Raw genomic sequence first — 13,598 nt, forward strand, 5'->3', positions numbered from 1 at the left:
ACAGAGTGCAAGAGTAACAGCCGTTGCCCCCGAAATCCAAAGAATAAACGTCAGAAATGTCCCAGACTCAGACATTCCACACATGGCTGGCCACAACATACACCAAGATATGCTAATGCTGCCATTTGCAATTAGTTGCACTTTTGAAATAGTGGTGTAATTTATTAAAGGTTTGATACAACTTTAAGCATGATATAGTAAAATGGTGAGAAGTCAGACAGGCAGGTTATTATGAAGCAACAGGTTAGAATGCAGTCACCCTCCATAAGTCCAAAGCATCACTGATCGTGAGACTGTGCTGAAGTGTTGCTACCACAGGGACCATTATGCACTGCAATATTAAAATATTTACAATACATACATTGATACCATTGCTGTGCTTTTTTGAAAGTCAACAGAAATGGAATCCATTTTAATAAAATTAAAGAGAATAATAATAATAATAATAATAATAATAATAATAATAATAATAATAATAATAATGGCAAAATTCAAGAATAAAAAGCATTTAATTTACTGTAGATACATTTAAATTTGTCATCGCCATCCTTGTTTTTATTGCCTCGCATTAAACAAACTGTGACTTTTTTTTCTAAGAAAGTTGTTGGGTTTAATAATACTCCAATAAAAATCTAAAAATAGACAGCTCTATGAAGGCAAATACAATGGCAGGATATGGAATTGGCACAGCTATGTTGAAACTGAAACCATGAAAACGCATTTGTGTTTGAATGTAAGCGTGTGCGTGTGTGTGTGTGTGTGTGTGTGTCAAAAGCATCAAGTAAGAATAATGGCTACCACCTTGTTGGGTGCTTCTTGGGATAAATTATGAATCATACATATACTCACAATTATTATTATGACACATTTGTTTTGAACATGCTCATATATTAAGCAGTACAAATTAAAAAGTCAAAGAATTGTGAATTCTCTAAATTCCCTGAAATAAGTTTGGACTTACTAATGAAACTAGCAATGTAAGATAGATGGTATCTTGGTGGATTGGGGCGATCTTACCAGACAGGACTGTAAATTGCAAAAGATAAAGAAGAAAATAGAATGCAGACTTTTGTGGCTGATTAGGAAAAATGGGAACTAAGATATTTGCCCAGATCAATAGTGTATGTCCAGTTCGGTTCTAAATATTGGGTTCATTATAGCATGGTATGTGGATTATTTATTCTCTTTTAATTCACTCTACTCATTTACTGTCAAATGACTTTAATTACTTACTGTAATAAATTAAACTTTGTTTAGCAACAGCTTTACTTCCTTTGCCACTGCTGCATCTATGAGTGTTACATTATCGGGTCTAGTGGATGAAATTTTTCCACAGCAGTTGTAAAGTGCTACACAGTCCAATTGCCATATTTGGCATCCCCCAGGGGTTTACAGCCAGATCTGAATAAAACTGGATTTGTGTTCAGTGGCCTTAAAAGGCGTTGGAAAAAGACAAAGCACCTGTTTTACTTCTGCTGCAGTCATATTCCTGAAAAGCCTCATAACAGAGCCATGAGATTGGGAGGAAGTTAGAGGGATTTCTTTGCTTAGATCTTAATGCGGCAGCAGGTTATCAGTATGTTCAAATGTAAATGTTCCCCCCCCCGCTGCAATATAAAACCAATGGGGGCTCACATCAGTGCATCTTATATGGTTTGTTAGATATGTCTTTTTTTTTCTTACAGACATGGTATTAGTATCCTAAGTAGAGTGCTTCTGTGCGGTAGCTGTTGAGCATCATAGATACAGTCAAGTTCTTAACTGATCACTTACACAAAGCGGCTTTATTTTATTTATCCACTGCTGTTATCTTTCCCTTTCAATCTATGTGTGATTCAGCTGAATTTCCCTTGTTGCCATGAGGATGTGGTCTCAAAGTCGATACAGTTTAGGCCCCATGTGCCATGCCGTGTACCTGTGAAGCATGGCGGAGGAAGAGGGACTAAGGATTGGAGCCAAGTCTGAGAAAAATGAAGCTGTGTGATTTGTTTTCCTTGAGATCATGTCTGAATTATGAAATTGTTGAAATGTTAGTGAGGTGATATCAGTGTTCACTCAGGGGTCACTAATTCAATATAGAAACCAATGACTCAAGCATCCCTTTTTAAATTTTGGCCACATCTGAGTGCATTCATCTTTCTTGACAGGATCACTTCAGAATCTATGTATAACTGGAGACTTTGTTTTATTACATCCAAACAAGTTCTGTTTTTTTTCTTATATCTTCCAGCCAAGTACTTTACCTCAAGGAACGGTGAACATGAACCTCTGTACAGATGTTGTAGATGCGGAACCCCTAACTGGTCAAAAGAACTCACTGTGTATCATCACCCCAGAGCAGGAGTACTTCATCAGAGGGGAGAATAAAGAGATCATTAATGGGTAAGCTGTCTTGATGGGTGGGTTAAGAGGCCGTAACATTTTCCTTTCCACAAAATTGAGGTGTATATTTTAAGTCATCAAATTACTGTTCATTTAAAATAACATGCATTTTTATTCAAAATCACGTATATCATATTCTCAGAACCACTAAAGAAACATCCGTCCATGCTGTTCCACAGCAGGCATTCAGTGAAATACATTTTGCATTATGGGTAAATCATATTGGTACCATTAATCAGGACAAAAATATGCACAACTCTGAGAAAAAAAATATGCTGCCAATCTTACAGAGAAAGCTTTGGCTTAACAGCATGACAGCAACATGAAGAAGCTTTATTTTAGCCAAAGAAATCACTTATTTTATAGAACCAGTTTCAACAGGTAACATGTCATTTTTGTGGCTCTAGGTGGAGTGAACAGTTGATTGTATACCCCCGAACCAACAAACAGAACCAAAAGAAAAAACGCAAGGTGGAGCCAGCAACTTTCCAGGTACTTGTCATCACAATAAATCCAAGTTTAACTTCAAATACCATGCTGTTATTGTTTTATTGCATACTGGTTGGTGTGTCTGTGTTCAGGAGCCAGGCCCAGCCAAGGTCGCAGTGACGGATTCTGGTATCCCTGATGCGGAGACAGTTCCAGACTCAAGTTCCATCATTTGGCAGGAGGAACTGAGTCAGAGGGAGGCTGATGCAGCTGCTGCCTGGTCACAAGCTGACCTCCCAGGATCATCTCCACCCCCTGCAGGTAAGCAGGAATGAAGATGAAAAAGTTTAGGTCATTTAAATTGACAGGTTTTTTATATATATATTCTAAAGCAATCAAAATACCGTACTTCATATGATTTTTTTTTTTTTTTCTTCAGGTGACCGTAATTCTGCAGCACAAGCCTCTGATGGGAGTTCGGTGAATGGAGATAAAGTGGATCGGGGCAGCCTGGTGCTACATGCCTCTGCTCCACAGCCTCCCAATGACCTATTGTCCCCAACAGGCTCATGTTCCAGTCTTGGGGGTATCCCTCGTTGCCTGTCTCCAGCCCCCAGTGATCCCTTTCCTTCTGGCAGCTCTCTACTTTCTAATGGATCACACATCAGTGGCTCGGTCAGCTCATTGGATTCGGATGCAAGTGGAGGCACAGTCAATAGCACTGATAGCCACCCCCCCAACCAGAGGGGCAGTCATTCCTACAGTCACCATGACACTCCTCGATCAAGGCGGTTGGAGGCTGAGGCTAGAAAGGCAGAAAAGAGGAGCCGATTTAGAAGCCCTGACAGGCAAGAGAGGGAGGCCATCCTCAGCCCCGAGAGGAGGTCAGTGTCTAATTCTACACTCTGCTGGTTTGTCTCCTAATTCAAGGAGGGTCTGAAAATTAAAAAAAAAATGGGTTGATCACAAAATACACAGATTTTTTTTTTCTGACCATGAAGTTGCTCCTTCCTAAATTTTATATTCATGACTTTTTTGGTTGTAAATGTGAGTGTGAATGGTTGTTTGTCATTCTGTGTTGGCCCTGGTGTCTTATCCATTGTGTTTTGCTTTTCCTGTGTAGATTGTTTTTTTTGTGGTGGGTTACATTTCTCTGTACTTACAGTCTGAAAAGAGGATTACTTTTTTGTTCAAAGGGCCATTCATATTCAATTATAAGATTTATATTTATGTCCACATTTATATCCACTAAGTCGTTTTTTACAATTGATATTAGTAAATCATGTGGCTGAGCATACACTGAAAACGCCATTTATTTTTTTATGACTTCTTATTTATTGCATAAGTCAACTCATAGAGAACCCTTACAATGTGTTCGCAAAATTCCAATTATCACATCATAGTTGGACGGACTCATCCTTATGTCCCCTCCCGGCATATACTGTAGTCATGATGTAAGAATGATCACATTGAAAGATTGTACTGTAAATGATGTTAAGTGTTTGTGTGGGCTAGTGCTGGCACATTACTCGTACTCTAGTAACCTGTGTGGTCGACTGAGAGCACCATGGTAGCCTTGCAGATAATTAAAGATTTGAGATTAAAGATCTGATTTAATTAAACCAGGTTAGTGGGTTTGTTTCTTGGAATCCAGTTCCATGGTACAGGCACTGTGTTCTGGAAATAGCTGAGCCTTTTATCCTTTTAAAACCATACACACATCCAGTGTGACGCACATAATTTAATCACTGATTTTTTTCCAACTGACCCAACTCCATTAGAAAGGATGAGTGAGGGTGTATTGGGAGACAACACATCGGTGATGTTTTGCATTTAAACCTTTTAATAAGAACTGACTCTTTCTTATTATGTTTGTAAGTACGTGCCCTCTGATTATTGTTTTTATCTGGTTTTTGGGCATATGATTGGGTGCATCCTTTGCCTCACATTTCGAGTTCCTACTCGTGACATATTTAACGTTTAACATCAGAAGTCATTGACCACATGTTCACTCATGTTCCAAATGAAAGGAAGGTAAATACTTCAACATTGTGATGGAGTGCGTGCGTGCGTGCGTGCGTGCGTGCGTGTGTGTGTGTGCATATATGTGTCTTCAACTTTTATGATATTGAGCCTTGTGCATTTCTTGTTGTACTTTATAAACCGCTGCTGTGGATTGACCGGAAGTCTGTGTTTTTCATTCAAGTAAAACCATTGGGTTCTGTTTCACCCACTCTTTTGTGATGTGGTCAAAAGTATAATCTGGCCAGTTCACTCTGCTGGCTGGAAGATCGGGTGAGCATTTGGCCTCACACTGTCATTGTCCTCCTCCTCTCGTCTTTGTTCCCTTTTAAGGACTTAAGCTTTGGCCGTAAGCCCCCAAATAAGGGCAGCAGTTAGTCAAAAGTGCAATATAACATTTCCCCCTGCCTCCCACCTTCTTCCACTCTGTAATTCAGATTCCATGGTCATCAAACAAAAGACCAATGTGGGAACATATCGGAGCAAAAAGTGCACGTCATAATGTTTCCAGAGGGAATTTTAGTGAATCCATCTTCATTCATCTGTGGTGTGGTGCTGTTGGTATCACAAACAATGGTTTTAGTTTGCAGGTTCACTTCATAAAGTCAGATATACATACCGGTACATGTTGTAAAAGAGACACCAGTGGACCACTGTTAATGGTAAAATATCAATTATTCAAACATACTAGCTAAGAATTTCCAGTCATATCTTACAGCTTTACTTGTGTGGTTATTACAGTGCTATTATTATATCTTTTCCAGTTGAAATCTATGCAAATAGACAGCACCTAATAAAAATGCTCAAATATCATTATATTTCCATAACTTGTACTCGCATGTTTCATCATGACAAAAATACCAAATTAATTGTGACTTATTTCATTTAACTGTGTCTGCAGTCGCTCCGGTGTTATTGAGAAGATGGAGGCCTTGGAGCTGGAGAATCAAGAGAAAATGGAGGTGGAAGAGTCAGGAAGGAGCGGAGCGAGACAGGGCCGCAGTGAGCACAGACGCTTCCACAGAGAGGTGTGTCATCGAATTTTAGTTTTTTAATTCAACAATGTGCATCATCACACTACACTAAGACTTGTGAATGGTGGAAAAACATCCTGTGAGCTCATTGCAGGACCGGCTGGTTTTGCTCTCCTCCTCCATCAATTTTTTTCCTTCCCACTTAACTGCCCTTTTCCCTCCATCCCCCTATCTCTCTCCTGTCTTTGTTTTATTTGTTGGTCAGAGGTCACCAGTATGTGGTATTCATTTCCAGTCTCCATTCTGTGCTGGGAATCCCCCTGGTGATATTGCTTCCCTTTCCCAACTGATCCTCTCTGGATGTTTAATACTGTTAAATATCTTTACATTCTCAGGAGAATGACAACATCTCCCTTTTTCTTGAACCATGTTCTCAGTCTCAGCCAATCTGTGTGCTTTTTATACTGATGCTTTTAAACAATACATACAGATGTAGAGGTTCCAAGCTCAGGTTGAAGCGCTCTAGGTTTTTTCTTTTTCTAATTATCTGCTCAGTGTAGTGTATAGGAACTTACAATGTTTTTTTTTTTTTTAAATAGATGATCCTTAACCGCCTCCAAACAAAAATCTGTAACAAGCTTGTGTGCTACTTTTTTTACTTGTTTATCATGTATATAAAGGACTGATTTTTGCATGTTGAATACTCCATAATATAATAAAGATTTTTTCTATTTATTACCGATACTCTAAATGATGGACTGCAGAAAAATTTGCCTGTGCCAATGTGCTTGTTATCTAGGGGCAGACCCGTGATGCAGGTGAAGATTTAGATTTTGCTTCCAGTCTGCCTCCTCTGAGGAGAGCAAAGTCACTGGATAGAAGGACAACTGAGTCAGTTATGACGGTAAGTAGCCGTTTTCAAACACTCTGAGCTAATCCACCACATTTTTGTTGATAGTCTAAGTGAAGGACTATCTTAGGAAAGAAGTAGCTTATGTAGTTCAAGCAGTGTAAAATGAGAGTACTCAAGTTTGGAAATGTTACCTTAAACACAAATGTGTGGTTGCTCACACTTACTTTAATCATAAACACAGTTACTAGAAATACTTCTGGCAAAGGTCTCCAACTATTGCTAAGGAGGTAACTTGCTGTTCATTATGAGTCATGTCCCCCGTCCTTTTCTAATTACAAGTCGAATATGTAGTCTTTGATGTATACTGCTTTTGTTTTGCACCCCTTTTCTACTGTAGGGTACCATCTTGGCCTGAAATGGTGCTCTTTGCTTTTGTTTTCTCTTGTTTTAGTACATTTTCTGTTGAGTTTCCAAAGAGACCGAGGTAATGTTAAATGACAGTTGCATTCTACTGATGGTCCTAACAATTATCCTTGCATCGTCCTTTTACATTTGTCAGGCACAAAATCAAACCAATGATGATAGAATCTACAGTGGCTAAGCTTAGTCAGTGAATCATAAATCTAATACAAGTTGCGTGAGTTTTTGTGACTTTGTAAACAGTTACACATCATATCACAATAGTACTATTTAACATCTTAACTACAGTATATTAAAGGGATGGTATTTTCCATAGAAGAACAAAGGTAAAAGCAGGTAGTATATGTAAAATGCAATGGACACACAACATTAAATACATTTCAGGTGTTCATTTCCTGGACAACTGTGTTTGTGTCTTTGTTGGACCAATGCTGTTCCACTTGTTTGTCAGGTTTAAGGCAAATGGCACAACAGAAACATATGGGGAATAACTGCGGGTTGAATTTTAAAAGCATTGTTGAGCAGCAGAGTATGCAATAATATAGCCTTGATTTAGTGGTTTGTCTATAAAAGGTTGGTGAAGTGCTTGTTACAGGTCTCTGCAGCGTATGGAATTTGGTTTCACTAATTCCCAATCTGGAGAAACTATGGAGGAAATGGGGGAAAGAAAAATAAGATGGCAACACTGTTTGTTTCCAGACTCAACTAAATTGTGCATACAAGGAAAGTTTTTTTTATGGCCTTTGGAGAAATCAGTCATATGAGAGTCTGGTAAAGAGCAATTTTGATTAAATACACTGAGTATGAGCTTAAATGTACTCCACAGGCAGCGTGAACCAGTCAGTCAGTCAAATTATTTTTGTCAGATAGAATGGATATTTTTTTAGTACCAAACAATAACAAATTGTGTAGAATTAAAGTTATACATGTATACTGGATATGCAGTGCAGAAAGATTTAAGATCCTTTTTTGTTTTATATTATGTTGTGTCCGTATGCTAAAATGTAAATAAGTAACTAAAAATCTCTCACTGATCTACTCTCAATACCCCAGAATAACAAATTGAAAGCAAAACTTTAAAACTTTTTGCAAATTAATTGGAAAAGAGGATCTTAATATCTTGTGAATATGGTGGAGTTGCTGAGGAGAACAGTCAGGCTAGAAGACAGTTTAGTTAGAAGAAACTAAAGTATTTATTCTAGCAAGAGTTGCAGTGTTTAAGTTGTGATTGTTTGAATACTGAGAGGAAAAAAACAATGTACGGTAAATCAATGCTGTGACAATAATGTTAAATGATACACGATGGTGCATCTATGAAAATAATCAGTGTAGTATTAACATGCCTATGTGTATGTTAAACAGTGATGAATTAAGCAGGGAAACCCTTTTTTTTTAAACTTAATTCATATATATTTTTAGCTGCCTCTTTTTATACGACATTACAGTCAAGTTATAGTAATTTCATACAAGTAAATGGTTCTGATGTATTCCTCGATGGCGCTGAAATAGCTACTGACACCCTTAGAAAGAAGATTGTTTGATAATGAATAATACAGCTGACAAAAAAGGATTGAGTTCACATTTGTTCTGTTTTGATGCTATCCAACACTTACATGGGGAAAGTGCATGCAAAGGCCAATGTGTCGCAGTGTGTCTGTGGGATGCCAGACAAAGCTTCTCCTGTTCTACTAAGCTGTAGGATCTCGGGTTGGCGTTAGTGCCAGGCTTTTTGCTGTGTGAAGAGAGGTCACCGAGTTGTTGTTGGGTTTCTGTTAGGTAACATAGTTAGCAGAATTAATGATTGAGAAAAGGCTATTGTATGTTAAAAGCTTTGTTTATATATCTGTTGTCTATTAAAATGCTTTTGTTTTGTAAGTGCAAAAAACTTGTTCCTGAAGTCAAATATGGAAGCATTTCATCCTTGAGATATCTGACATGTGGTTAAAATGTGTCAACACATATTAACAGTTTTGGATTACCATTATAAGTAATACTATCTGTTTTTAACTTTTTTTGGTCTTGGTGTGGTGGTGCAAGTTTGTGGATGTTTTAGACCACACCTCCATGCTGCAGGGGGCAGTGCCATCCCCTCTTCTTCTCCCTCTCCTCTTCAGGTCATACACGTAATTCCCATCTGTGTGCAGATTGTGCCCGCTCTTTGTTCATTGCACTCATCCTCTGTGAGAGACATGTGTGAGTGTGAGCGATTGTGTGTTAATCACGGTTTACCACTGCTTCCAGAGGCCACTGTGCACATGTGTGTTCCTCCCACTGTATGCAGTCACAGCAGACAACAGCAGTACCAAACACTGTGTTCCGCATCATCAGCTGGAGTTGGTAAACCCCAGCAAGAAATGTGGTAGAAGTTGACCCTCAAAGTCATTCACATTTCTGCAATTTCTGCACCTGACTTTAATTCATTTGTATTCTATTGGTGTGGTCAACTTCTACCCCCAGCTGACCGAGTGAGCATGGTTTTTTTTAAAATACCTTCTCTTGTTTTTAACTTGAATGTATAAGCAGTGTAAGCATTGCTGCGTCATTGTTTTGAGTCTGTACTTGTCTCATGTCAGTTTGAAAACAGTAAGCAGTGAAACTGTTTTTGCGGGTCTACCTTTTTACACCACACATATAGTGTATTTTTAAAAGTGGCAGTGTCAGGTCTCATTTTAATCACATTTATTTGCAAAATATTTTGTGTGGTGTACAGTGGCAGAAATTGCAAAAAATTTGCATTGTGTAACCCAAATACAGTATATGTTTATTACATGCGTTATTAGTAGTTAATAGCACAAATTAGTAATTAAAATAATTTGCATGGCTAATACGTGTTCCTTGTAGTCAATTCATGTTGTGGGAGGAAAATTGTGTAATGTATTTTTTCGAGTGAAAAGTCATTTAATTAGACTGTTTAAATGTATTTATTTGTAACAGCGATGAAAGAATAAAAACTTGTTACACATGATAGGCAAAATGCTTAATAGAATAGCTAAAATTAGTAGAGTCTCTTCTGTCATTCAAGAACAGTGGTAGTAAAATACTGCGGCATGTGGTGAAATATTGTTATATTTCAGTGCATGCTGAGTGACCTTTTCTCAGTACTTTTAGTTGTCTTCATGATATCTTTTTTACCTATTTCCAGCCCGATTTACTGAACTTCAAGAAAGGCTGGATGGTGAAACTGGATGAGCAAGCCCAGGTATTTTTTTTATTTATACCCTTGAGAATTAAGCTGAACTTTTCCAGGTCACGTCATATGAGCAGACTGTGACAGTCTTTTCAATAAAAAATGACTGAAAATCTTCAATATTGTGAATACGCCAACAAAATGTTTTCAAAAGCAAGTTCAAGCAGAACTGTCTGTTTGAGGGTTTCAATACCCCTGATTGTGATAAAAACAGAAGACAGTTGAAAATTTTCTCTGGATATTTGCAAATGCCTCAAACATTTTTTTTTTCTTTGTAGTGGAAAAAATACTGGTTTGTTTTGACGGACCACAGTCTGAGATATTATAAGGACTCAATTGCAGAGGAGGTAAGCTCATTTGAAGTCTACAAGTTACATTTAATTATTTATTATTTATAATTATTTATTCAATGTTGAATGTTTGTCTCCTCAGGCCTCTGATCTCGATGGTGAAATTGACCTTTCGACTTGCAGCAATGTGACAGAATACCAGGCGCAACGCAATTATGGCTTTCAAATACACGTATGAGATGTTTTCTTTGATGAAATGCACATGTTCTGTAAAGTGTTTGTACTAAAGAGGTGTTAAATGTTTACATTATTTTGGTGATTAAAAGTCAAAGAATTTACATTTTTAGACCCTGGAGGGAGTCCATACTCTGTCAGCCATGACAGCAGGGATACGGAGAAACTGGATGCAGGCCATCATGAAGAATGTCAGACCCTCTAATGCCCCTGATGTGGCAAGGTCAGCAGGAGCACACAGGTTCAGACATATTCACAAATAGTATTATTAAGCAAAGTTCTATTCAAATGTGGAAGATTGTGGATGGTGGAGGCTCCATCTCCTTGTTGCTGTGCTTGTTTTGTCTGAATTGTCAGTCATTTTTACATGAATTTTTAAGAATTTATATTTACAAATTCATTGACAAATCAAATTCAGCCAGTCTCCATTTATTCTGATCACTTTCAGTGCAGCTGAAACAAACAACATCCCAGACAAATCAATATAACAAAGGCTACTGTAGCTTACATTATAATTGCCATAATAATAGACATGTATTGTTATTTTCTGCATTTCAATTTACACCTTTGCAAAGATCTTGTTACTAAAAGTTACTTTTCTGCTTTTCATTGTCTTCCAGCTCATCTGAAGATCATGGCTTCTCTCCTTTGGAGGGTCTAGTCAGACCAGATGTAACACAGGACTCCCCCTCCTCTGAGACTTCATCAGTTGAAAGAGAATCCGTTCCTGGTGTCATAAAGAGTCGTGCACGTGAACGTAGACGAGAAGGCCGCTCTAAAACATTTGACTGGGCAGAGTTCAGGCCAATTGCGCAGGCTTTGGCTCAGCAGCGAGCACAGGAGGCTGAGAACCTCCACGCTGACCTGGGAGAGCCAGAGCGCAGTAGAAGAAGAGAGGAGAGGCGGAGGAGGTATGAGACAGTTTCAGGCTCTTCGGCAGAGACCATTGCTGCTCAAGAAGGAGCAAAGACTGACTATGAGTGCGAAGTGGGTTTTGAACAAACCCATTCGATTAGTCCCACTAATTTTGAAAAGCAGCAGAGAGTAGAAGAGGTGATTGAACAACACTGGCAACAGGTGGAAAAAACACCCATCCGAGAGGAGAGGAGGGTCCCTCTGCCTCCTGTGGCACAATCCAAAGAGTCTTCCGAGCTGGAGCAGTTGCTGGAACATTATAAACAGGGGGTGAGTCTGTATGTTGGTCAATACTAGAGTCTTATTCTTGCTGCATTTATGTTGAATTGAGTCTTGACAAGTGTGAATGCTAAAATCATGTAGAGAATAGAGTACCGTAAACATCTGTGTACATACTTAAAATCTTTCCACATAATGGCTACATTTAATTACATACACCAAGGTTATGTAAAAAAGTTACGGCTAAAACAAAAGTCCATGAATTCATGCTTTTGATTCATTAAATAAAGTGTTTTCCCCGCAAAGCAGGAAAACACACAATCATTGTCATATGTACACCATAATAAAAGAAAACACAACACATTTTACAAGTCCTTCTACTCACAGAATGATCAGTAATTAATAACGGCTGTGTAACTTGCTACAGGTATTTGTGATCTACAGCATCATTAAAACTTTACTTCCTATGATTAACTGAAATGTTTTCCTGTTGCTGTTGCAGATAGAGGACCTGAAGGCACAGCTGGAAAACTGTCATCAACAACTCCTTGACTCCAACAAGCACAAGCAGGAGCTGGAGCTCCAGTTAAGAACGGCTTTAGAAAGAGAGCAGGACATCCGATCAGGTTACATCTCACCGGTAAGGTATTAGTTTTTTGTGTAGTGTTATCACACTGTTATTCTTTTGACAGGAAATCCTGATTTCACATGCCTATACTGAAGAGAGCAGTGTTTTCTTCTCCATTTTGTAACCATCTTTGCATGTCATTATTAATTGTTGATAACATAAGACAAACTGACATCAAAACAACAAAATGATTGTAGGTACATGCATTGCATGAGTTTGTTGCATGTAAAAGAAGATCAATATCTCATTACTTCATTGGCTCTATATTTCTATCTTTCTTAGACCAGTGTGGTATCTGAACTCATGGCAGCAGCAATAAATATTCTGCTTACATTACATTTTATGGATGCTAATGTGACTTAATCTGGATTATTTCACTCTAAATTTGTTTGTCATTGTCATAATTTGGTTTACCAATTTTGGGGGAAGTACCAAAACCTTCCTTACATTTCTCCTCCTTTCCCCAGTTTTAGGTAAGCATGAACTTTAAATTGTGTACATTTCTAGACTTGGCTAGCAAATCAAAATTAGAGTGAATTGATCCTCCATAGTCACTGGTCCAACAGTCATAGCTCTATTCGCTGAAAGTTTTGTCTCAACATGTTTGTTCAATAACCATAGCTTGTTTTATAATTATGTGCATGGACAGATTTTCATCTATTAACTGTTCTACAGACCACTCATTTGTTATTCCGTTAACAAATGTGGGTAGGTATGTACATCACAAACAGGATGACCTTTGGAGCTTCTGCATATATTTTTGAGTGGATTTGCCAGAATTCGACTGAAGAATTCACTTATATAGATGGCAGATGAGATTAGGTTAGCATGTGTTGTGTACTGTTATCTGTGCAGTTTCTGTACAATGTATTATAGAGAGTTTGAAAATATAATTTCACACCACATTGTTGTAACACCTGGTAAAAAATTAAGATTGCATCATATAAATACAAATGCTTATGTAAAAGGTACCTGGTATGCCTTTCATTCCTTAATAAACATCTAGCTTTAACTAATATTGCATTACCTAACAAATAAAATATCT

At 38.0% G+C, this 13,598-nt stretch overlaps 1 protein-coding gene across 4 annotated transcripts in view; it reads left to right on the forward strand.

Annotated features, from left to right (window-relative positions):
- mprip (myosin phosphatase Rho interacting protein) overlaps positions 1-13,598 on the forward strand; it is a 37,621-nt gene that overhangs the window by 9,928 nt on the left and 14,095 nt on the right. For all 4 annotated transcript variants that reach the window (XM_057055844.1, XM_057055834.1, XM_057055854.1 and 1 more), the window contains exons 4-15: positions 2,231-2,382; positions 2,790-2,874; positions 2,964-3,132; positions 3,251-3,695; positions 5,735-5,861; positions 6,607-6,711; positions 10,223-10,279; positions 10,546-10,614; positions 10,700-10,789; positions 10,905-11,014; positions 11,412-11,976; positions 12,428-12,565. In XM_057055844.1, coding sequence (XP_056911824.1) covers positions 2,231-2,382; positions 2,790-2,874; positions 2,964-3,132; positions 3,251-3,695; positions 5,735-5,861; positions 6,607-6,711; positions 10,223-10,279; positions 10,546-10,614; positions 10,700-10,789; positions 10,905-11,014; positions 11,412-11,976; positions 12,428-12,565 — 2,112 coding nt within the window. The remainder of the gene's footprint in view (positions 1-2,230; positions 2,383-2,789; positions 2,875-2,963; positions 3,133-3,250; positions 3,696-5,734; positions 5,862-6,606; positions 6,712-10,222; positions 10,280-10,545; positions 10,615-10,699; positions 10,790-10,904; positions 11,015-11,411; positions 11,977-12,427; positions 12,566-13,598) is intronic.

This window comes from Takifugu flavidus, chromosome 1 (assembly GCF_003711565.1).
Source record: "Takifugu flavidus isolate HTHZ2018 chromosome 1, ASM371156v2, whole genome shotgun sequence".
NCBI classification, from domain to species: domain Eukaryota; kingdom Metazoa; phylum Chordata; class Actinopteri; order Tetraodontiformes; family Tetraodontidae; genus Takifugu; species Takifugu flavidus.